General features: G+C 55.5%; 1 protein-coding gene across 2 annotated transcripts; it reads right to left on the bottom strand.

Annotated features, from left to right (window-relative positions):
• Positions 1–206: 206 nt before the first annotated feature.
• Hid1 (HID1 domain containing) lies at positions 207–21,245 on the bottom strand. Of its 2 annotated transcripts, none has more exons than XM_069993060.1 (19): positions 21,051–21,245; positions 13,637–13,786; positions 13,120–13,290; positions 12,632–12,748; positions 10,808–10,914; positions 10,501–10,617; positions 8,454–8,676; positions 8,275–8,331; positions 6,822–6,962; positions 6,559–6,649; positions 6,270–6,421; positions 6,105–6,183; positions 5,015–5,179; positions 3,424–3,651; positions 2,513–2,619; positions 2,146–2,226; positions 1,840–1,931; positions 1,594–1,752; positions 207–851 (listed from the first exon to the last, which is right to left on the bottom strand). In XM_069993060.1, exons 1-19 carry the CDS (start codon positions 21,114–21,116, stop codon positions 788–790), a joined length of 2,367 nt encoding a protein of 788 aa, XP_069849161.1. In that variant the 5' UTR covers positions 21,117–21,245; the 3' UTR covers positions 207–787. The 2 variants fall into 2 exon arrangements, with proteins under 2 accessions (XP_069849161.1, XP_069849162.1); XM_069993061.1 differs by having other exon boundaries at positions 12,632–12,745.
• Positions 21,246–24,129: the final 2,884 nt, after the last annotated feature.

The following is a 24,129-nucleotide window of genomic DNA, read 5'->3' as shown; positions in this document are numbered from 1 at the left end:
CCCCCCCCAGCCACAAACCCCAAGTTCCAAGGCGTGCGTCTGTGTTTCCACCTGAGGAAACAGCAAAGAGCCAGCTCCCAGGCACGGGGTCAAAGGTCCTCAGGGGACTGATGACTGTGGGGTGCAGAGTCCCCAGCTGGCTGAAGATAAGAGCCCCAATCTAGAGCCTCGCCCCCCCACCAAGCACAAAAGCACACAAGTGGGAGTGGGGGAGGGAGGCTTTATTGTGTAAAGTGGCCGATTGTACCAAGCAAAGATTGTACTGACACACATGGCGGGGGGGGGGACCCCCATCATCAGGGCAGGGCCTAGGCAGCTGCCCACCCCCTCCCCAGCCCCCATCAACCGGCAAGACCCTCTGTGCACGCTGCAGCAGCGCTCCCGGTCTTGCCTCAGTGGGTCCCCAGCCCTGGTCTCCTCAGCTGACCCCCACTGCCCCTCCCCCAGCTCCCTGCCAGGGTGCCCCAAGGGGACCCCATTAGGGTGCACAGTCCTCCTGAGCACAGTGACTGACTGGGTGGCTTTGGGGAATGCGCAGCCCAGGAGTGGCTAGCACAGAAAGGGGGAGCCAGCATGGGCTCTGGGGGTGTCCTGGAACCCCAGGAGCGCAGCCTGGGAGGCTGAAGGCAGAGCTGGGTCCCCCCGGCCCCGGCCACAAGCAGCCGTGGGAGCTGCCGCCCACCTGCCCACTGCCCACGCGCTGCTGTTGGTTGTGAAAGCTGGGGATGGTGAAGGGCATCGGGGACCAGGCTGGGCCCCCAGTCCTGGCCCCTGCGGCTGTCTGTCCTCACACCCGCTGGATCTCAAAGAGTTTCACGTCAGTGTCGTACCAGATGGGCGGGTCCACGTTCCTGCAGTGGGAGCCGGGAGTGAGTGTGGGCACCGCCTTCCCAGAGGGGGTGCCTGGCACCCACACCGGCAGCCCGGCTACTCCCGAGGCTGGGATCTGAGGATCTCGGCTCAAAGCCAGCCCTGCCAGGAAAGCCCAGGAGACTCTTTATCTCCAAGGAACCACTAGAAAACCCACAAGTGGCGCTGCGGCTCAAGTGGCGGAGCACCAGCCTTGAGCAAAAAAAAAGCCAAGGGAGAGCCGGGCGCTAGTGGCTCACGCCTGTAATCCTAGCTACTCAGGAGGCTGAGATCTGAGGATCGCGGTTCAAAGCCAGCCCGGGCAGGAGAGACCGTGAGACTCCTATCTCCAATAAACCACCAGAAAACCGGAAGTGGCGCTGTAGCTCAAGTGGTAGAGCGCTCGCCTTGAGCTGAAGAGCTGAGGGACAGCGCCCAGGCCCAGAGTTCAAGCCCCACGACCGACAAAAAAAAAAAAAAAAGCCAAGGGAGAATGTGAGGCCCTGAATATAAACCCTAGTAATGATACGGGAGGGAGGGAGGGAGGGAGGGAGGGAGGGAGGGAGGAAGGAAATGAAGCCAGCAAGCTAGGTGGCAGCCAAACCAGCCAACCCCATCCTCACTCCCCACCGTGGACGGTGGTGATGCCCTCAGACGTGACCATGTGGGCGTTAACCCCACTATGGGTGGGGAGCCCTCCCCTGCTGGGCAGGCCCCCTGCCCCCTCAGGTAGACGGGGCGCACCTCAGGTAGATGACGCCCCACATGTAGGTGCGGAACCACATGGCGGTGCCCGAGTTGGCCTGGTACTTGCGGATGAGGATGGGGTGGGGCACGGGCAGCAGACCCACCAGAGTGCCATGCTGCAGGAACCTCAGGATCTCTGACTCGTCCGTCAGACCCCTAGGGGGAAGAGGGGGCTCCAGCACGCTTGCGTGGACGCACCAGCCCCCCCCCCCCGCAACCGTGGGAGCCGGGCCTCAGACACACTTGTCGATGCAGATCTTCTCCACCTGGGGTACGAGCACCTGCAGCAGCCGCATGATGGTCTGCAGCGGCAGCTTCGACTTCCACGACACCACCTGCGCGGCGGGGGAGGGGGGACTGGGGGCCTTGATGCTTGACCTTGACCTGCTAGGGCTCAAGGTCAAGCAGATGTGTCCTCCCTGCACCCGGCAGGACCGTGAACACTTAGGAAGGTCATTCCCCCTCCCACCTGATTCATGTGGATGCTGTTCCTAGGGTCTGGGGGAGGGAGAGGGAGGGGAGCCCCGGCCCCCCCTCTGGTGTCCTCACCCAATCTGGCGTGGGGTTCCACTGGCCGCTGGCTGATGAGCTGGACAGCCGCCGCTGCCCTCGCCAGGCCTGGCTGGACTCCTGCTCCCCCGGGAAGGAAGGGAGAGGGGAGGGGAGGGGGTCAGAGGGCAGTGAGGTCATGGCACTAGCTGGGGGGGAGGGAGGAGGCTCAAGTTCAGCAGTGAGCCAGCCCTGCCCCTTTGCCCTGGACCCCAGCCCAGCCCAGCCTCAGTCCACTGACAGGTTTAGGGCCTAGGGAAGGCCGGGTAAAGGCCAGTCTCCGATAAGGCTGATGGATGAGGAGGGTAACCTCCCCCTCTGCCCCCCTCCCCCGCAGCATCCACTCTGAGGCCTTCCTGGTACTCACCCCCTTGGCCGGGCTGCCCTCGGGCGAGCTCTGCTGCCGCTCGGGCTCCAGGGACCTCAGGGTGCCATCTTCTGACACCTGGGACTTCTCCGTCAGCTTGTCGATGCCTGGGCAGGGCATGAGGGCATGGGGCCACCACAGTGAGCCCCGGGACGGGTGCCACAAGGGCTCCTGCCAGCCACCCACCGCAGGCCACTGGATCTGATTTCCCATCATGCCTACTCCGTTGCCCAACTCGCTCCCAGAAGCCCCTCCCCCCAACCCTGTCCCCTTCCCAGCCCACCCACCTCCTCCTCCACCACCACTTGTGTGTGTGTGAGTGTGTGTGTGTGTGTGTGTGTGTGCGCGCGTGCGTGCCAGTCCTGGGGCTTGAACTCAGGGTCTGGATGCTGTCCCTGAGCTTTTTTTTTTTTTTGCTCAAAGTTAGCACTCTACCACCTGAGCCACAGCACCACTCCTGGCTTGTTGGTGGTTTATTTGAGAGAAGAGTCTCACAGGGCTGGTAATGAGGCTCAGTGGTAGAGTGCTTGCCCAGCACACATGAAGCCCTGGGTTTGATGCCTCAGCACCACATACACAGAAAAAGCCAGAAGTGGTGCTGTGGCTCAAGTGGTAGAATGCTAGCCTTGAGCAAAAAGAGGCTCAAGGACAATGCCCAGGCCCGGAGTTCAAGCCCCAGGACTAGGAGGAAAAAAAAAATGAGTCTCACAGACTTTCCTGCCCTGGCTGGCCTCAAACCGCCATCCTCAGATCTCAGCCTCTTGAGTAGCTGGGATGACAGGCATGAGCCACGGGTGCCCGGCACGATCCCCACTTTGGCCCATCCCCATCCTCTCAGTGTCCCCGGAGATCATGTCCAGCCCCTAACTGTGCCAGGAGCTGCCCCCCGCCCTTGCCAGCCGCTGGTGGACCTGGGGTGGCTGCCAGGCTGGTCTTCAGGGTGCCCGGCTCCGCGGGGGCAGCGGGGCGAGAGCCCTCCATGGAGGCGCCCTCCTGGGAGCCGGTGCGGGACAGGGGCTCCGGGGTGCGCCGGCGCCGCTGCAGGGCCTTGTGGATGGTGGACGGGTCGGTGGGCAGGTTGGCCAGCTGGTGGAAGACGCTGCGTTTGCGGATGATGGCGTAGACCAGGTTGGAGTTGCCTGTGGGAAGTGAGCATGGCCTTGGTCTTGGGGGGGGGAGGGGGGGACCTCGCCTCCCCCATCCGATCTGGACTGGCTTTGGGGAGAGCTTGTCAGGACAGGGGGCAGGGGGGGGGTGTGTGGACAGGGCTGGCACTGTCCTGTGTGCAGCTGGTTTTTCTTTCTTTCTGGGGCTTGAACTCTGGGCCTGGGCGCTGTCCCTCAGCTCTTCAGCTCAAGGCTAGCACTCTACCACTTGAGCCACAGCACCACTTCTGGTTTTCTAGTGGTTCATTGGAGATAAGAATCTCAAGGACTTTCCTGCCCGGGCTGGCTTTGAACTGTGATCCTCAGATCTCAGCCTCCTGAGTAGCTAGGATGACAGGCATGAGCCACCAATCCCTGGCTCGGAGCTTTCTTTCACATCACCTCCTGGCAACCCACCTGGGAAGACAGTACTGTCCATATCAAGCCAGATATTAAGTATTTGGACTCCCTGAGCCAGGGAGGAGGTAGCAGGAAGAGAAGATGTATGCCTGTCCTCCAAGGCTCCCAGGGAAACATGCAAATGCTTCCTGGGGCCTTCAGAGCCCTATCTACCTCGGCAGACCTGGGTCACACTGCACTTCCCTGCTTTCCGTTCCATCTCCTACCCCAAGGCCTTTGCATATGCCACCCTCACCTTTGTAATACATTTATTTCTACCCCATTCTACTTGGTGCAAGTTTTATTTATTTAGAATTAACCACGAGTGACCCACCAGACACTATGATAAATGCTTTCTGTGGGTTATTTTACTGAATCTTCCCAATGCCCCCTGAGACAGGGACTCTTAACACTATTGCTTAAGACCATCTTATAAATGAGAACAGCAGGGCTTGGGGGAGATAAGTAACATGCCCACAGTCACAAAGCAAGCAGGTGGCAAGTCCTGGATCTACATACAGTGGCCTGGCATCCGGGCCTCTGCAGGGCGGGGTGATGGTGGTGGTGGTGGTGGTGGTGGTGGTGGTGGTGGTGGTGGTGGTGGTGGTGGTGGTGGTGGTGGTGATGGTGATGGTGGTGGAGCTGCAGTGAGAGCCATCAGGATCTTAACCACTCTGAGCTTCCCTGACACCAAATTTCAGGTGACTTCTTTGAGAATGTGTATGTGGGGGGGGGGGTCTGTTTAGAACCACCCTTTGCAACTCCATGCCCCACAGGAAACTCATCTGTGCGCCTATATATTGCATCCCCTGCACCCAGGCATACCGCAGATGCTCAATAAATGCACACTGGAAGAATGAACCTAGAGGCAGATGTCGCCCCCTGGAGGCCAGTTCCCAAGTGGTGGCCTCCAGCCACAGGAAGGTGCCTTCCACCCTGCCCAGGCCAGAGGCCTCACCATCGAACTGGTACTGGATGATGTTGTTGAAGACCTCCAGCAGGAAGAAGACCAGGTGGTGGTTCTGGGCAGCTGAGAAGAGGAACCAGGGGGTGGAGAAGGCCTCGAGCAGGTGCAGCAGCTTGTTTGCGGTCACCATGGACAAGCTCTTGAGGTAGGGCGACACTGAGAGAGAGGGACACATGGACTAGGGTCAGGTGCTGGTGGCTCACGCCTGTAATCCCAGCTACTCAGGAGGCTGAGATCTGAGGATCACAGTTCAAAGCCAGGTGGGGCAGAAAAGTCCATGAGACTTGTCTCCAATTGACCAGCAAAAAGCCGGCAGTGGAGCTGTGACTCAAGAGATACAGTGCCAGCCTTGAGAAAACAAACAAGCAAAAAAACCTAGAGGACAGCTCCCATGCCATGAGTTCAAGACCCAGTACTAGGACAAATAAAAAAACCTCAAACTTTTATCATCTGTATCCTTTGTTGTTGTTTTTGTTTTGTCAGTCGTGGGGCTTGAACTCTGGGCCTGGGCGCTGTCCCTCAGCTCTTCTGCTCAAGGCTAGCGCTCTACCACTTGAGCCATAGCACCACTTCCAGCTTTTTTCTGCTCATGTGGTGCTGAGGAATCGAACCCAGGGCCTCATGCATGCAAGGCAAGCACTTTACCACTGAGCCACCTTCCCAGCCCTGTATTGTTTAATAGAGTAGAAAATTTCACAGGACACCGGTGGCTTTCTTGTTTCTTTCTTTTTTAAATGTTTCTTCTTTGTGCCAGTCCTGGGGCTTGAACACGGGGCCTGGGCGCTGTCCCTCAGCTTTTTTGCTCAAGGCTAGCATGCTACCACTTGAGCCACAGCTTCACTTAGGGCTTTTTAATGGCTCATTGGTGATAAGAGTCTCACAGACTTTCCTGCCCGGGCTGGCTTTGAACCGCAATCCTCAGATCTCAGCCTCCTGAGGAGCTAGGATGACAGGCGTGAGCCACAGGCACCTGGCCAGCTCTATATGAGTTCAATGGAGGAGCCGCAGGGTGCCTGGCTGGCCTGTGGCCTGGTGCCCCCTGCTGGTCCTCCTGGGGAATGCAAGTTCCGGGCCCCCCTACCATTGACCACAATAGTGAGCAGGCAGTCGAAGAGCGGCTGCAGCCGCTGGTGGCCGCTGGTGATGATCTTGTGGAACACCTGTGCGAGGAAGGAGACCAATGGCTGTGTGGTTTGCACCCCCCCCGAAAGCCATGCCCCCGGGGCGGGCCGTGTGTGCCCCTCACCACAATGAGCAGGTCTGCGTGCGTGCCGGTGAAGACCGGGATGTCCAGTGGCACACGCACCGAGTAGGGCTTGTTCAGCCGCACGCCGAAGTTCCGCTCACCGCTCAGAAGCAGCAGGATGAAGACCCCGATGTGCATCAGGCCCACCCGAGCTGCAAGGCACCCGTAGCATTGGGGTGGGGGAGGAGACACGGGGGAGGGAGGAAGGGCAATCAGCACCCAGGGGCGAAGACCTCCCACCCATCCCTGGAGCCCCTCTCCCCACAGCTCCTGCCCACCCCAGTCTTACACTGATCCGCCCGGGCGTCGTTGAGAAAGTAGAGGATGGGGACCAGGATGTCCAGGACATCGCTGCTCTTCAGGACAAAGAAGAGGAATTTCTGGGAGCAAGGAAAGTGGGGGGCAGGTGGGTCAGGTGGGTGGGGTGGGGAGACTCTGCCCATCGATGGGCTCTTCCAGGCAGCTCTGAGTCCAGCAGCCCTTCCCATGGGGCTCCTCGGCCCTGGGCGGGAAGGGGGGAGCGGGGGGGTGGGGCACCGAGGCACCGCCCACCTTGTTGAAGTCACACAGCTTCCAGAAGAGAACCAGCAGCTCCTGGTGGAACTGGATCTTCTTGGTGGAGTTGGGCAGGTAGGTCTGGAGCAGAGGGTTGGACAGGAGCCGGGCGATGCCCTTGAGGACAAACTGGAAGTCCTGGGGTGGGGGGAGGGGGGAGGGAAAGGGCAACACGGAGTGATCGACTCAACCCAACTCAGCTCTGTCTAGCAGGGCCCAGGCCCCCCACGAACACCTACTTTCCCAGATACCATGGATAGCTGGGTGGGAGGGGACCCCAGGGAAAGGTCCCTGCTTCCTGATGACCCCATGAACCAGACCCCCTGGCTTGCCTGCGCCCCCCCACACACATACAAATACACACACACACACACACACACACCTCTGCCCTGCCCCCACACGGCGTCCCATCATCCACACCTGAGGGCTCATTTTACTGAGCAGATACTGCAAGCTAGACCACGGGCCGAGTGATCCACACACAGGGGACACAGCTACAGAAGTTAGGCCTCAGGGAGACACACAAACCCAACTTCGACTCCCCTGTCATCTTCCCCCTTGCTGAGCTTGGACATCGAGACACCTTGTTTTCTGGAAGGTTCCTCGGTTTCTCCATGCAGCTAGTGCCATGGGCCCCTTTCTACATCTTTTTTTTTTTTTTTTTCATTTCTTTTCCTTTTCTACCCACTTTACTGGGGCTTGAACTCAGGGCCTACACACTGAGCTTTTTCACTCAAGACTGTCACTCTTGTACTTGAGCCGCAGCTCTACTTCTAGCTTTTTGATGGCTAATCAAACCATGATCTCTGCCTCCTTGGGAAGGTAGCTTAGTGGTAGATTTGCCTAGCACGCATGAAGCCCTGGGTTCGATTCCTTAGTACCGCATACACAGAAAAATCCCAAAGTGGCGCTGTGGCCCAAGTGGTAGAGTACTAGCCTTGAGCAAAAGAAGTTCAGGGACAGTGCCCAGGCCCTGAGTTCAAGCCCTAGAACTGGCAAAAGAAATAAACAATAATAATAATTAAAAAAAATAAGATCTCAGGGCTGGGAAGGTGGCTCAGTGGTAGAGCATTTGCCTTGCATGCATGAGGCCCTGGGTTCGATTCCTCAGCACCACATAAGCAGGCAAAAAAAAGCTGGAAGTGGCGCTGTGGCTCAAGTAGTAGAGCGCTAGCCTTGAGCTGAAGAGCTGAGGGACAGCGCCCAGGCCCAGAGTTCAGGCCCACGACTGGACCCAAAAAAAAAAAAAAAAAGATCTCCACCTCCTGCATAGCTGGGATTACAGGTGTGAGCCACAGCACCTGGCTTTCTTTCTGCCTCTTGATATCCTTGGTATCTTCCCATTCCAGTTTCATGGGGGGCAGAGGCCAGGGTCTTTTATGCGGGGGGGAGGGTCAGCACCCTGCTTCCCCCTAAAGCCATCACCATGGTGGGGCGGGGTGGGGCTCACCTCCTCACGATGGATGCGGGACAGGTAGTTCACGAACAGGTTCTCAGGCCCTGGAGGCTGCAGGTGGTAGGAGCCACGGTGAGCAGGCACTGCACCCAGGCAGGGTACCCTTCCCAGGACAACATTCCCAGACACGCCAGGGCCCTGTGCCCCGGGGTACCTCTCCCCCCCATCCTCACATCAGTATCGTCCATGGCAGTGCCCGTGGTGGTGCCATCGACGGTGGGGCTGGCACTGGTGGCGCTGTCGTGGTCCAAAGTGACTATGAGCACCTGGGCGGCCTCCTCCACCAGCGGCTCCCGGTAGTCAGAGAAGAGCAGGTGGTTGTAGGGGATCCCGTAGCCCACGGGGTCGTAGGCACACACAGTGTTGAGGAGGGAAGTGAAGAGAGGCAGTGCGTGTCTGCGGAGGAGGGGCAGGGCTGTGGGGCAGCCCCTGGAGGCCCAGCCCTTTGGCCACCACTATGGTTACGTGGAAGGGACAGGCAAGCCCCCTCTTCATCCAATCAGTGTCAAGAGTCAGACTGAGGGGGGTGGGTGCAGGGAGGGGGAGGAGCCCAGGAGAGCCATGAGCCTGTCCCTTCCTGAACAGAAAAGATGTTTCACGCCTGTCATCCTAGCTACTCAGGAGGCTGAGATCTGAGGATTGCGGTTCAAAGCCAGCCCAGGCAGGAAAGTCCGTAAGACTCTACTCTCCCATGAATCAGCAAAAAACCTGAAGTGGCGCTGTGGCTCAAGTGGTAGAGCCATCGCATTGAGCTGAAGAGCTGAGGGACAGTGCCCAGGCCCAGAGGTCAGGCCCCACGACCAACAACAACAACAACAAAAGATGCTGCTTGTCTAGCACCAACCTGGACCAGTCTGGACAAGAGTGTGACAGCCAGTCACGGGGGGGGGGGGGGGGAGGAGTCCTTGTAGACCCAGGGGCAGAGGCCCAGGGAGAAGGTGGCTCCCCTTAAGAGCAGGGACCTTCTGGGTCACCCCGCTCCCATGCCATGCTGTGATTTCAATCACATTTGGAAGATGTCAGGGTTCAAGCTCCTCATCTTACAGATGAGGAAACTGAGACTCGGAGGGGTGGACCGAGGGGCAGAGGTTGGCAGTTTACTGATAAGGATTGAGAAAGAGAACTCCAGCCAGCCTTTGACTATCCGGGGGGTGGGGGTGGGGACCTGGGCTCCATTTTCTGGGGGAAGAAAAGGCCGGGCAGGAGGCCAGCCAAACCAGAAAGTGGCGACAGGCCACGCTACGTGGGGTCAGAGACTAGAGGCAAGAGGGTCAACTGCCAGCGTCGGGCAGAGCAGCCTGGACATGGCTGGCGGGCACTGCGGGAATGTGGACACTCGCTCCACACACTGTGTCCCACTGCGTGGCTATATGACACCAACAACGTGTGACCCCAGAGTACACAAGGGCCCCACGAGGCCAGGCTCCCTCCCCACCCTCAGTCCCACAGAAGGCCACAAGCCACGTGCACCTGCTGTTTAGAACATGGCCGGCCGGTCCCAATTATATGTTGGACTTTGAAATGGGAAAGGGGATGGAAAACAATCTCCATTATTTTACATATCTATGCCATTAAATGTTCTTTTTCTTTCTTTTTTTCTTTTCCTGTGTCAGTTGGTGTGGGTGCTGTCCCTGACCTCTTTTGCTCAAGGCTAGCACTCTACTACTCTGAGCCACAGGGTGACTTCCCATTTTCTGGTGGTTCACTAGAGATAAGAGTCTCACACAGACTTTCCTGCCCAGGCTGGCCTTGAACCACGATCCTCAGATCTCAGCCTCCTGAGTCACTAGGAGTACAGGGGGTAAGCCGCCAGTGCCTCATGGGGCGTGAACTCTGGGCCTGGGCGCTGTCCCTCAGCTCTTCAGCTCAAGGCTAGTGCTCTACCACTTGAGCCACAGCGCCACTTCCAGCTTTTTCTGCTGATGCGCTGCTGAAGAATCAAACCCAGGACCTCATGCATGCAAGGCAAGAACTTTCCCACTGAACCACCTTCCCAGCTCTCCATTATATTTTCTAATTTGAAGGATCTAGGACAAGCATCCCACAAGGTCCTTCAGGACTGGCCACCGCCGTAGGAGGTATTGGACAGCGCCCACAGCGCCTGGTGTAAATGGTTACAGTTACAGTCACCACCACCACCACCAGGGGGCAGCACATCCCCTCAAATAAGGGCTGGAACTGGAAGAGAGGGAATAGGAAGGCAGGCCAGGGGCCCCTCACCTGTTCTCTGTGGAACAAAAGAACTGAACCCATGGGTTGGTGCTGCCATTCTCTGGGGCTGGCGGCAGGTACATGGCCTCAGAGAAGCAGGTCAGCAGCAGTTTCAGCAGCTCCATGCTGGAGGAGGGGAGAGGGGAAGAGAAGATCTTAGGACCTGATCCCCACTCTGAGGCCACTGCCCATCCTGCCCAGCATCCCTGGCCGGGTCCATGGGAAGGAATGACTCCTGTTCATCCCCTGTGGGATGGCAAGTGGGGAGGGCCCAACGGGAAGACCCTGTGCAGGAGTCCAGCCTGGTCCAGCTCACCGGTTCATGTCATGGATGTAGTTAGGCTGCGGTGAGTGAGCAAAGCCCACACCGGCCTCCCAGATGTATTCACAGCTGTCCAGGGAGTGGATATCCTCCGCTGAATCCTGAGGAGAGGATGAGGAAGAGAACAGGTGAGAGGTCACAAGGAAATAAGAGCACGGACCAGGCATCACCGGTGGCTCATGCCTGCAATCCTAGCTACTCGGGAGGCTCAGATTGGGAGGATCACAGTTCAAGACCTGTCCAGGTAGAAAAGTTTGGATAATGGGGTCTAACCTGACAGGAAGCAAGACCCATAGTTGAAAACAAACAACAACAACAAAAACCAAGCCAGGCACCGGCAGCTCATGCCTGTAATCCTAGCTACTCAGGAGGCTGAAATCTGAGGATCGCAGTTCAAATCCAGCCCAGGCAGGAAAGTCCACGAGACTCTTATTTCCAATAAGCCACCAGAAAACCAGAAGTGGTGCTGTGCCTCAAGTAGTAGAGCACTTACCTTGAGCTGAAGAGCTGAGGGACAGCGTCCAGGCCCAGAGTTCAAGCCCCACGACCAATAAAAACCCCAGGAAAATGTATGACAGTAGAACAATGAAACCCACTGGCCTTGATTTGAGAAGTGGGGAGGGGGAAGCCATGGAGGTGTGCAGCTGATACATTGTATGCATGTGCAGAACCCCCCTGGGCAACTAATACAGGCTACAAATGTTTAAAGCATAGCATAAAAGGGTCTGGAGATGAAGTTCAGTCCTAGAACACCTGCCCAGCAAGCATGAGGTCTTGAATTCAAACCCAGTGCTGTCTGAAAGTTAATAATAGCTGAGTGCTGGTGGCTCACACCTGTAATCCTAGCTACTCAGGAGGCTGAGATCTGAGGATCATGGTTCAAAGCCAGCCTGGACAGGAAAGTCCATGAGACTCTTATCTCCAATAAACCACTCAGAAAATTGGAAGTGGCTCTGTGGCTCAAGTGGTAAAGTGCTAGCCTTGAGCTGAAGCGCTCAGGTATAACACCCAGGCCCAGCATTCAAGCCCCATCACTACCACCAACAACAACAAAAAAAAAGAGTATCATGGACTTTTCTGCCCAGGCTGGTTTTGAACCTCAGATCTTACCTTCCCAAGTAGCTTGGATTATGAGCATGAACCACTAGCTCCCAGTTTTATACGAAAGCTCATTTTTTCTTCCATTTACATTGATTTGTCCTTTTCAAAAACATTTTAATTAGCATCAATTAGTTATGCTAGAGGGTTCCATCTTAGCATGCCCATTGATGGAGATGATCCATGGTGATCAGTCAGCACTCCTATCATTCTCTCTCCCCATTTTTTGCTGCTACCAAGATTTGAACTCAAGAGTCTCTCATTTGTTTGGCTTGCTTGCTCGGCTGGTGCTATACCATCTGATCCAGGCCTCCATCCAACTCTTTTACTCAGTCCAGTTTGAGGCAGGAAAACAAGGCTGGTGGGGGAGGAGGGGAGACAGAAAATGGGTGCCATGGGGGGGGGGGATGGGAGTCAGAGAACATTCCAGATGAAGTTCATGAGTGAAGGAGAGGATCAGGGGCCTCACCCCACCCCGCCCACCTCGGGCAGGCGAAGACAATGGGTGGCTGTCCAGAACCTTCTGGAGACAGTGGACAGGGCTAGGCAGGAGCTGGCCGGGCCCAGCTGTTCCGCCCACCACCCCAGCCTCGGACGTGACTGCCAGCTGCCCCCACGCACGCTGGGGCCCTGGCTGACTACTTCCTACTTCAACAGGCCCGGCCCCCAGCAAGTACGAGAACCCGTTCAGTCTGGGGGTCCGGGGGGGGGGTTCCTCACCACAGTGCTTCTCTGGTGGCTTTGGACGGTAAAGTCTGGACAGAAGAGCAGATCGGCGATGGCCAGGAGCAAGGACTCGGCCAGGGGCCGCGCGTTCTCGTCCTCCTCTTCCCCCTGCTGAGGAAGCATCATCTCAGTGGTGGCTGGGCGAGCAGAGGGGGCCCCAAGGCTTTGGTGGGGACGGTGGGAAGCGGGCCAGGCAGAGTCCCCCCAACCTCAAGGGCCTATTGGGAATCACGAGGCTTCACCTCTCAGCCCTCATCTGCAGATAAACTCGGTTGGGGTGGGGGGGCAGCTGATATGGCCCCCCATGATGGCAGAGGTCCCCAAGTCTCAGCTCCCTCCTCAGCCTGCCCCCTCCAGACTATAAGCACAGGGGACCCCCCACAGCCCAAGGAGGTGGTGAGTGCTGACCCCTATTCCTCAGTGGCACCCCCAGATGACAGCCCTGAGAGGCTTCCCCCCACACCCTGGCCAGGCCCACAGACCCCTCCTTGCCCTGCCCCGGGCACTGTAGACCAGAAGAAGCCCCTCCAGTCGGGATCCTCAAAGATGTAAGGCAGCACGCGGGTGAGGAGCCGGCTGCAGTTCAGGACCACCTGCTTCTCCTTCTCCGAGTGGCAGCCGCTCTCGGCTCCCTGCACCAGCTTCTCCACGGCCTGTGGGGACAGAGCCGCAGAGGGGGGTGAGTGCAGGACCATGCCGCAGGGGCCTGGGGAGAGGCCGGGGTGCGCTAGCCCAGGAGCAGGAGGACCAGAACAGCCGGGGACCCCAAGGGACCTGGTAGGTTAGGTTGGGCCTCCCCATCTGGAACCATCTCTGGTGAGTGACAGTGGCTATGATCACTTTGCCAGGACCTGGGGAGGAGGGGGGCGACATCCTGGGTGCACCCCCTCTTCCATGGCAGGCTGGGCCCTTTGTCACTCCTCCTCACCCGGCACCCCCACCCTGGGATGGAAGAAGGGGCAGCCGGAAGGCGGGGGGGGGGGGGGGAGGGTCCTTCACCTTGTAGCACAGGGTGGCCAGGTTGGAAGGAGACTCCTCCCGTACCGCCCGGATCTCCGCCGCGGGCACCAATGCAAAGACATCCTGTACCGACGTGGCCGTGTCTGCCCAGAACTGGTCCCAGAAGGCGTCATCGGTGGCTTCCACAGGCTGGGGAGGGGGTGTCCACGGTCACACGTCCCCCTCAGCAACAGGGCCGCCGAGGAAGGCTCGACTTCCCCTCTACCAGCCCCACAGGGGCGAGGGGCACCCCAGGGCTCTGTCGATGCAGCCAGGCTGGGCTGGGGAGCTGGGCATGGGGCAGCAGCCAGAGCCCAGCCCAGTCCCCGAGGGCTGTGTGCCTGTGGCTGAGCCCTGGAGCTCCTCGGGCAGGGCCCCAGAGCTGCCACCTGGCCACACCCTCAGGCCACGCCCCAGCTCAAGGCCACACCCTTCCTCCCATAGGAAGATGACCAGAGGACACCTGCCCCATCTCCAGGCGCTGAGCGGTCCCTCACCCACCAGGTGCCAAATCTAAGACTAGCAGGCCCATGCTCTCCTCTGGCCCCTGTCCCCAAATCTGTCCATCAGCCCAGCCTCCATGCTGTCCCCACCCACCCACTTGCCAAAAGAGAGGACCAATGTCACCGCCCCCACACACAGAGGCCTGGGGGGGGAGGGGGATTCCTGTCCCCTGCTGGACCCAGACTGGATTTCAGTCCAATAGCCAAGATTAAACATCACAGTTACTCTCTCTTACACACACACACACACACACACACACACACACACAGTGGCATGCACGCATGCATGCATGCATGTGCATGTGCACCAATAGTTTCTATCCCCAAACACAACCCTGATATCATTTCCCAGCATGCTCTGCTCAATCCACAAGCATCCCACAGAGCCCCACTCATGCCTTAAAAAAACACGCAAGACCCTGCACTGTAATCCTAGCTATTCAGGAGGCTGAGATCTGAGGATGGTGGGTGAAAGCTAGCCTAGTCAGGAAAATCCATGACTCTTATCTCCAATTAACCACCAAAAAGCCAGAAGTGGAGCTGTGGCTCAATTGGTAGCATGCCGGCCTTGAGCAAAAAGCTCAAAGACAGCATCCAAACACTGAGTTTAAGCCCCAGAATTGGCACAAAATAGATAAATACATAATTTTATGTATACAAAATAAAATGAACACATACGCTGTTTGACTCCTACAGACAGTCATACAGGTAACCAGAGCTGGTATGGATGATAAACCTGACCTCCAGAAATCTTGCCAATAGAAACAGAGCTGGGATATATGGGGATGTTTATTGCTTATACAGTGAAAAGCTGGAATTAACTCACATGGGTAATAATCGGAGACTGCTGAAAAAAGATAAAGCACAGGTATACAAAAAGAAAAGTATGCAGCCCTCAAAATTACAGTTTCAAAAAATATTAACCAGCAGAAAATGTTCATGGTTCAATGTGATCTTAAAAAAAAATTAAAAAAACAAGATGCGGAACTACCAAACAGCCAGGCACCAGTGGCTCACACCTGCAATCCTGCTGCTCAGGAGACTGACATCTGAGAAAGTTTAAGACCAGCCTAGACAGGAAAGTCTGTGAGACTCTTATCCCAAATTAACCACCAAAAAGCCTGAGGTGGAGCTATGGCTCAAGTGGTACAGCACATCAGCCTTGAGAGAGAAAAATAAAAAAGCTAAGGGACAACACCCAGGCCCTGAATTCAAGCCCTAGTACCAGCAATAATAATAATAATTAGTAGTAGTAGTAGTATTCTAGCTGAGTGTTGGTAGCTCATGCCTATGATCCTAGCTACTCAGGGGGCTGAGATCTAAGGGAAAAGGTTCCAAGCCAGCCCAGGCAGAAAACTCCATGAGATTCTTATCTCCAATAAAGTACCAAAAAAACCAGAAGTGGAGCTGTGGTTCAAGTGGTAGAGTGCTAGGTTTGAGCAAGAAGAGCTCAGGGACAGCACTCAGTTCAAACCCCAGGACCAGCACCAATAATAATAATAATAATAACAATAATAATTATTAATATTCTGTTCTCTGAAGCCTGGCCTTCTGGAGCTGCTCCTGTCTGGGAATGCCAGCTCCACTCCTCACCACAGTCCTGGACTCTGGTCCAGGGGCCTCTGCCTCCAAGCCCAAGGGTCCAGAAGCCCCCCAGTCCTGCAGCTGAGCCCAACAACAGGTGTCCAGCCAGTGTGCATCCAGCTGATGCTGAAACCAGGCCTGGAGACCCCCTCAGCCTGGTCTCTGGGCAGGACTGAGGGCTGGGGTGACCTGCCTGATCAAGGTCCAGGCCTACCCCAACCCATTCCCTGCACAAAAAGCCCCCACCATGCCCTACTCCCACACTCGGGCCATAAGGACAGGTCTGGCTTGAGAGTCAGTTCCAGAACTGGTAGAGCCAGTTAGCTGGGGGATAGAGGAACAAAGGCCAAAGGAGGGGCTGTGGGGATGGGGTTCACCGGCCCTCAGCCCTGACCACCCTCGGACATGAGCTAGAGTGCGGGACCACGACACACACACCCCCAGGCCCTAGCAGCCTGGGAGCAGAGTGGGGTAGTGAAGGACACCCCAGGAGAAACCATAGCGCTCCCCCACAGGAGTAGGGGCACCTGGGAAAGCTGCCACCTCCAGTATTTTTCCCACCTCTTAGGCAGACTCCACCCCTTAAAGGGGCAGAAGCCCAGCTGAGCACGGAACAGACATTTCCCCACTGACCTAACCCATTAGGCAAGCGACTGAATTCAAAATGAGGACAGGGCATGGAAGGGGTCTTAAGAAAGATTCCCCCCATCCCCACCCCACCATCCAAAAGCTGGGCATCTGTGGTTCACATCCATTATCCTCGTTACTTCAGGAGATCTGAGAATCCTGGTTCAAAGCCAGGTGTGACAGATGAATGGATCCAAAAATTGTGGTATCTATACACAATGGAATATTATGCAGCCATTAGAAATGACAAAATAATGGCATTTGCAGGGAAATGGATGGAGCTAGAAGGAATCATGTTGAGCGAGGTAAGCCAAGAACGAAGAGACAAACAGTACATGGTCTCCCTGATAAGTGGATGATGAATCCAAAATGTTAGGTGATATGACAAAACTAACAGGACTTAAGAAACAAAGAACTCCCACTCATCTGGTTGAACCACTACTAAATATCCCCATGCTGCTGATCACATATATGGTATATAACATATGAGCACCGTTATATATTACAGACTGTGATAGACAATTTGCTCCAGGAAAGTTAGAATGAACTTGTGACTTTAAATGAGCATCATTATTCCACAATACTGTGAATTTCCGGAAATTAAGTAATCACTTAATCACGATCAAAAAAAGAACCTTGGGGAAGGGAGGGAGGGAGGGGATGGTAGGGGGAAAACAATGGAGGGGGTAACAATGTTCAAGAGGAAGTGGAAGTGTACTCATTACCTCACTCATGTAGCTGTAACCCTCTGTATAGTATCTCTACAATAAAAAAAATTAAAAAAAAAAAAAAAAAAAAAAAGCCAGGTGTGGCTTTGACTCTTATCACCAACTAACCAGAAAATCCTGGACTAGAAGCATGGCTCAAGTGGTCGAGTACCCCAATTGTGAGTGGAAAAGTTGAGTGAGAGCACAGGCCCTTAGCTCAAGGTGCAGCCAGTATATGAGAAAGAAAGGGGGGAGAGGAGGAGAGAGAAAGAGGGGAGAGGGAGAAAGGAGGGGGGCACTCAGGAACAGGTCTCCTTTACTCAGCTTGTACCTCTTTTCCTGATGCCACTGTGGCTTACACACTTCCATTTGGTGACCATTTCTTTCTTTTTGTTCCCCCAGTCGCTGGGCTTGAACTCTGGGCCTTGGGCGCTGTCCCTCCGCTCTTCAGCTCAAGGCTAGCACTCTACCACTTGAGCCACAGCACCACTTCCGGTTTTCTGGTGGTTTATTGGAGATGAGAGTCTCACAGACATTTCTGCCCAGGCTGGCTTTGAACTGCAATCTTTGGGTCAGTCATGGGGCTTGAACTCTGGGCCTGGGCGCTGTCCCTCAGCTCTTCAGCTCGAGCCACAGTGCCACTTCCAGCTCGTTCTGCTTATGTGGTTGGTGCTGAGGAATCGAACCCAGGGCCTCATGAATGCAAGGCAAACGTTCTACCACTGAGCCACCTTCCCAGGTTTTTAAGATAGGGGTCTGCTATATAGCCCAAGCTGGCCCAGAACTTGTGTTCTTTTTGCTTCAGCCTCTAAAGGCCTAGGATTGCCACCAACACACTAGTTTGTTTCTTTTTTTTTTCCAGGGCGGGCGGGGCTGGTCCTTCAACTTGAACTCAGGACCTGGGTGCTGTTCCAGAGGTTTTTGTGATCAAGGCTAGCACTCTACCACTGAGCCACTGCTCCACTTCCAGCTTTTGGTGGTTTATTGGAGATCAGAGTTTCATGGGCTTTCCTGCCTGGTCTGGCTTCACACTGTGATCCTCAGTTCTCTGCCTCCTGAGTAGCTAGAATTACAGGCATGAGCCACCAATGCCCAGCAAACTAGTTTCTTTAAAGGGATCTTTTTTTGATCAGTAGTAAGGTTTGAACTCAGGGCCTTGTGTAAGCTTGACTGGCAATCTACTACTTAAGCCATGTTTCCAGCCCAGCATTTTACTAGTTGTTGTTTTTTGTTTTGTTTTTTGTTTGTTTTTGTCATTTGGGCCTGAACTCTAGGCCTGGGCGCTGCCCCTCAGCTCTTCAGCTCAGGCTAGTACTCTAGCACACTTGAGCCACAGTGCCACTTCTGGCTTTTTCTGCTTATGTGATGCTGAGGAATTGAACCCAGGGCCTCAGGCATGTAAGGCAAGCACTCTACCACTGAGCCACCTTCCCAGCCCCTACTAGTTGTTTTGAGGATGAAGTTTCACAGACTTTTCCACCCAGGCTGGCTCCAACTGGATCTTCTGGGTTTCAGCTTCCTGAGTGGCCAGGATTCTAGGTATGGTACCAATGTCTGGCTACTTGTAGCCTCTTTGTACAACTATTCAATAATAATAACAACAATTATTATTATTATTATTATTATTATAAAGGGCACTTTTTATGGAACGAAACAGAAACCATATGGCAGATGCAATTATTTGTTTCTAATATGTGAGTTTTTATGTTTCTAAATGTTTTATGCCCACCACCACCCCCAAAAATATTTTACTCATTTCTTTGGACTGCTAAGGGGACAAAGACTGAGCTAGCCTGCTTAGAAAGATTTTCTTTTGTGTGTATGTCAATCCCGGGGCTTGAACTCAGGACCTTAGCTTTTTTGTTCAAGGCTAGCACTCTCCCACTTGAATAAGAAGCTCCAGATCTAGCTTTTTCTGCTGGTTAATTGGATATAAAGAGTCTCACAGATTTTCCTGCATGGGCTGGCTTTGAACCACGATCCTCAGATCTCAGCCTCCTGAGTAGCTGGGATTACAGGGGCGAGCCACCAGTGCCCAGCTACCAGCCACAGCTTTTGACATGGAGGGATGTCAGGGGCAGGACTGGCAGACCTCCAGCTGAACAGGTCCCCCCCTCTGCCCATGCCCACAAATGGTGCACACACGTGAACTTACACTCGTGCTAGGTCTCACCTAGCCACACTGGCAAGATGTGGGAGAGTCTCGGATCAGGGAAAGAATGCCCTCTTCCCATTCACTCTGGGAAAAGGTCAAGAAACACACAGCCAAAGCTAACCCTAGGGGCCAGAGTGAGCCCTGGCCTAAGCTGGCTGAGTGGACAGGGAAAACAAAACAAAACACAGGATGCAGGGCAGGAAGGCAGGGAAGGCTGGTTGGCAGCAGCTCAGGCACAGGCTACAGGAAAAGGTCTGATTGTCTGTCCAAAGCAGAGCCTTTGGAGACTGGGGTCAGAGGTCATGCAGTGACTGCCTGGTGGGAATTGGGGGTGGGGGAGAGATACTGAGTGGGTTGATTTAGGATGACCGTCTAGGACCTGTTTCTTGTACCCAGCCTACCCAAACCAGATCAGTGCCCAGAGTTCAAGGCTTCAGCCATGAGGTCTCTTCCTCCCGGCCCCTCCCACCGGCAGAGCTCCTCTGTAGGAAGGAAGCCCAGCCTGGCCCTCCAGCCTTAGGGTAGCTAAGTCACTCACTGATCTCAATTTGGAAACAGAGCAGGACCCCTTCTTCCTCCCTCTGTCTCCCACTCCCCCCCAACCCCCCCTTGAGAGCAGAATCCACCTGCAAACCTAGTTGCCCTATCCCCAAGTTCCAGAACTAACCAAGAGCCAGGGCACAGGGAAGCAGGGTCTGGTTTCTATCCAAGGAGCGCCTCTGAGCTGAGGCTGAACTTTCCAGAGGCCCTGTGTGGGTCTGACAAGCACCTGACCCCTCCAGGGTGAGAACAAGCGTGGGAGAGAGGAGGTGCCCTGTGGAAGGCCCTCAATCAAGAGCGAGAACCCCAGAGCTGTGGAGTGGGGGGGACAGGGACTTCCCGGGGGGGCGGGGTAACAGATCCAGAACCCCTAGAAAATAAGGGGTCCCTGTGGGGTTGGGGTTGGACAGCTCCCATAACCAGCCTGGCCTGGCTCAAGGTTTGAGCAGGAAAACAGCCTGACTGGGGTCAAGTGCTATCTGTGGGGGGACACGGTGCTACGTGTGGGCTCCGGTGGTGAGCGACTGGCCTGGACGAAGCTGAGGGGGACCCCCAGTTCCCCCACCGGCAGGCCAAAGGGCAACCGAGAGTCCCTCCCCATCCTTACCGAGAGGACGGAGGGTACCGGCAAACCCTGTCACCCCCTTCCCAGGCCTGGAGGGATCCCTCCCAGCCGGAACCCGGGCTCTGTAGGCCTGGAGACGGAGCGCCCCCCGCGCCCCGCCGGGCTGCCGCTGCGCCCGCCGCGCTTTGCGGGCTCCCGGGCGGACCTGGGCCTTCGCTGCCCCACGAGCGGCCAGCGGGGCCCAGCGGAGCCGCGGCCGCCGCGCACCAGCTGCTTCCCGGACCCGAGCGGGCGCCCGCCCGGCTTTGTTTGCATTGAGTCAGCCGGGGCTATGCGTCCGGGACCCGTGGGCACCGAGGGGCGGGGGGGGAGGAGGAGGAGGAGGAGGGGGAGGGGGAGGAGGGGGAGGAGGAGGGTGCAGGGGGGCGGGACAGGGGGCGGACGGCAGGGTCGCCGGCTCGGGGAGAAGGCACACGTCAGCCTAAGGTGGGGGTGGAGATGCTGGCGGGAGAGGAGGGGGGGACGGCCAGGGCGGGGGGATGGAGCCCGAGGTACAGGAGGAGGGGGTCCCGCTTCCGCGCCCACCTCCGTGTCACCCCCCCTGCTCCAGACCGAACCATCGCCCCATCTTCTGGCCAAGGCAAGTTCGCAGCCCCCCCACCTCACCGGGCCCTGCCCAGCCCCCAGCCCGGCAGGTGGATGGGGAGTGGGGGGGGGGGGAGACAGGGCGAACCTGCGTCTTGGTGGTGAGCTGGATCACTGCCTTCCGGAAGTTCAGCTTGGAGTCTGCGGACCCCATGTCGCTGGAGCCCCCTCCTCCAGCTGCGGCCCAGCTCCGGCTCCCAGTCTAGCCCGGGCTCCGGGATCCGGCTCCCGCTCCGGCTCCGGCTCCTCGGCCCCAGCTGCTCTCGCAGGAGCGGAGCCGAACCCCGCCCGCCGCTCAGCGTCAGCTCCGCCCCCTGGTGACCACGCCCACTTCGCACGCCTCCCTAGGGCCCCGTCCTGTCGCCACGCCCTCGTGTGGCCACGCCCACTCGGCCACGCCCCCATGCACCTGCTGCTCGGGCCGCCTGGAGTGTGGAATTCAGGCTTAGAACGTAGTTCTGACCCCACTCCATCTCTCCCCATTGTCTCCCAGTCTCTCAGACCCGAAACCCCAACATTCTACGCCCTTACCTGCCTCCTTCTCCCTGGTCTTACGCACAAGCCCACAGCTTTTTGCCCAGCAATCTCCACTCGACTGAGTTTCCTCCTTTACCATCAATCCACTTTCCCATTCTTTGTTCCACTCCCTAAGCATTTGTGCCGTGGATCCTCTTTTCTGATCTGTCAACCCCTCGTGTCCAGACAGCCCCCAAGGTCTCCCAACCTCAGCTGAAATCTCAGCCCTTGGTTCTATGGAAGGGAGGCCCTGACTCCAGGAAAGCAGTTCCACGGCCTGAGGGCAGTGAGAGGTTCCCCAAGTCTAGGCCCTCACTCTGGTCACCTGTCCTCCCTGAGAATCCTTTCAATTCTACCCATTTCTACAAGTATGTTGAGAGATGGCTATTTACTAAAGCATATGTCATAGGAAGCTGCTGGTGTGGAGCAAAGAAAGAATCAGCTGTGATGCCTTGGAGTAAGCTTTGATAGACACAAATGAAGAAGAAGAAGACGACGACAATTACATCTCTAATACCACATCTGCTGTAGGCACTACTGTCTTTGTTTCACACTTAAGAGAAACTGGGGCAGAAAGTAGTTATGTCATTTGCCCTAAGCCACACAACTAGTAAGAAACAGATTCAAAGAAGCAGAGCAAGTTCAGCTCCAAAAGATATTTGCTTTTCCCACATTATTTTATATGTCTGAGCTGGCAGGGTGGCTCATGACTATAATCCTAGCCACTCAACAGGCTGAGATCTGAAGATCTTGTCTCAAAGCCAGTATGGGCAGGAAAGCCCATGGGATTCTTATTCCCAATTAACCACCAAAAGGCTGGAAGTAGAGCTGTGGCTCAAGAAGTAGAGCACTAGCCTTGAGAAAACAACAACAACAACAAACAAACAAACTTAGGGACAGCAAACAGGCCCTGAGTTCAAGCCCCAGGACCAGCACACCTCCAAAAAAAATTTTTTTAAAGAAAATCTTATATGTCCGGAACCTTCTGGAAATCCTGGTTGCTTCAAAAGGAGGAAAAACTTAGCTTAAATAGAAATCATGCAGCAGAAACATGAGCTGCATGCCATCAAGATGGCCTCAGCCTCAGAAGGGTACAAAGGGAGGGTAGAGCAGGTGTGAAGGAAGGGAAGGAATGTCACCATTTCACAGAACAAGCCGACTCAACAAAGCACAATCAAAGGACGACTCTATCTTCCAGAGGTTTGCTGTCCCTGCTCTCGACAAAATCCTTGGCAGGCCCCACAGGCTTTCTAATCATGCAGATAATGAGTGAATAGTTCCTTTATTTGGATTTTTTCTAGTCCAAGCTGGGTGTGGTGGTACATGCCTGTAATCCCAGCACTTGGAAGGTGAGTTCCAGACTAGCACCAATGCCTGTGGCTCATACCTGTAATCCCAGCTACTCAAGAGGCTGAGAGCTGAGGATCCAAGTTCAAAGCCATCTGAGAAGGGAAGTCCTGGAGACCCTTATCTCCAAATAACCAGCACAAAGCCAGTGCCAGACTTGAGCAAAAAAGCTAAGTGACAGTGCCCAAGCCTTGAATTCAAGCCCTAGTACTGGCACGCACACACAGCACACACACACACACACACACACACACACACACACACACACACACACACACACACACACACACACACACACACACACTGATTATCATCTCTCATGGTCCTCTCCAGAACCTTTTCTCTGAATTTAACCATCAATCAAACTTCTACTAGGTATCTCCAAAGTGTCAGCTCCCTCTCAAGATGCAAGGGTCTAAGCTACAAAGGCAAGTTCCTACAACTAAGAGAAGTGGACACACGGAGCCACAGTTCAGGTGGAGAGCTAGCCATGGGGTTGACAATGGACATCTTCCCAAGGGCCCTGGTGGACCCAGCACAAGAAAGACTGGACAGAGTAGGAAAGGCTAGGCTCAGACTTGAAGTACATCAGACAGGGTCCCAGATGGAAAAAGATGGAACATTCAAGAAGAGTAATCAAAGTGTCATTTGAGGGCCATTTCCCATGAGGTACTCAGGAGCTAGAAACAAAATGCTGCCTTGGCCATCCATAGGCATGAATGGTTTCCAGAACGCAGACAAAAAGGGCCCGCCATAGGGCAAAGCCAGCAGGAGCTGTGATCTCCCAGAGTCTGGAAGAGAGGCAGATGTGTGGACCAGATCTACTTCCCTCCTCTGTCTCCAATTTCCTGCTCGTTAGTGAATGTGGACCCACAGAAAGTAGGTAAGCAAGAGAGGGTGATGTTGTCCACAAAAGCCCAGCCTGCAGGATGTAGAACAGAGAGGAGGGGAGGAGAGGGGAGGAGAGGAGAGGAGAGGAGAGAAGAGGAGAGGAGAAGAGAGGGAAAGAGGTCTGATGGATAGCAGGACATTTTCTAGCACCTAGTTATTAGAGAGAGAAAAAATGAAGGAAAACCTAGAAGTACAAAGAGCTGGAGCATCCAGGAAGCAGAAACACCTGGTTGGGGCCAGGAAGGATCATAAAGGACTACTCACAGAAGAAGCGTTAATCTTATCCTTTGAACAATAAAAAGCCTTTGAAGCAGAAGAATGATGTCATCCAATGACATCCTGGCTGAGACCAGAGACAAAGTGACCTGAACACAGAAAATGAGCTGAAGCCAGGTGCCAGTGGCTCACGCCTA

Source organism: Dipodomys merriami, unplaced genomic scaffold (genome assembly GCF_024711535.1).
Source record: "Dipodomys merriami isolate MVZ:Mamm:240054 unplaced genomic scaffold, mDipMer1.0.p SCAF_42, whole genome shotgun sequence".
In the NCBI taxonomy this organism is placed as follows: Eukaryota; Metazoa; Chordata; class Mammalia; order Rodentia; family Heteromyidae; genus Dipodomys; species Dipodomys merriami.
Note: the sequence above shows the minus strand (reverse complement) of the source record. Positions and strands in the feature narration are given on the sequence as shown.

Bases quoted from the DNA above. Each gene is read 5' to 3' on its own strand.
- Hid1 (XM_069993060.1), bottom strand. From the start codon at position 21,116: ATGGGGTCCGCAGACTCCAAGCTGAACTTCCGGAAGGCAGTGATCCAG. The intron at 13,291-13,636 runs GTGAAGGACCCT...CTGTCCCCACAG, and splicing joins TGGCCACCCTGTGCTACAAG to GCCGTGGAGAAGCTGGTGCA. The intron at 12,749-13,119 runs GTCTGTGGGCCT...ATGCTTCCTCAG, and splicing joins CCGGGGCAGGGCAAGGAGGG to CAGGGGGAAGAGGAGGACGA.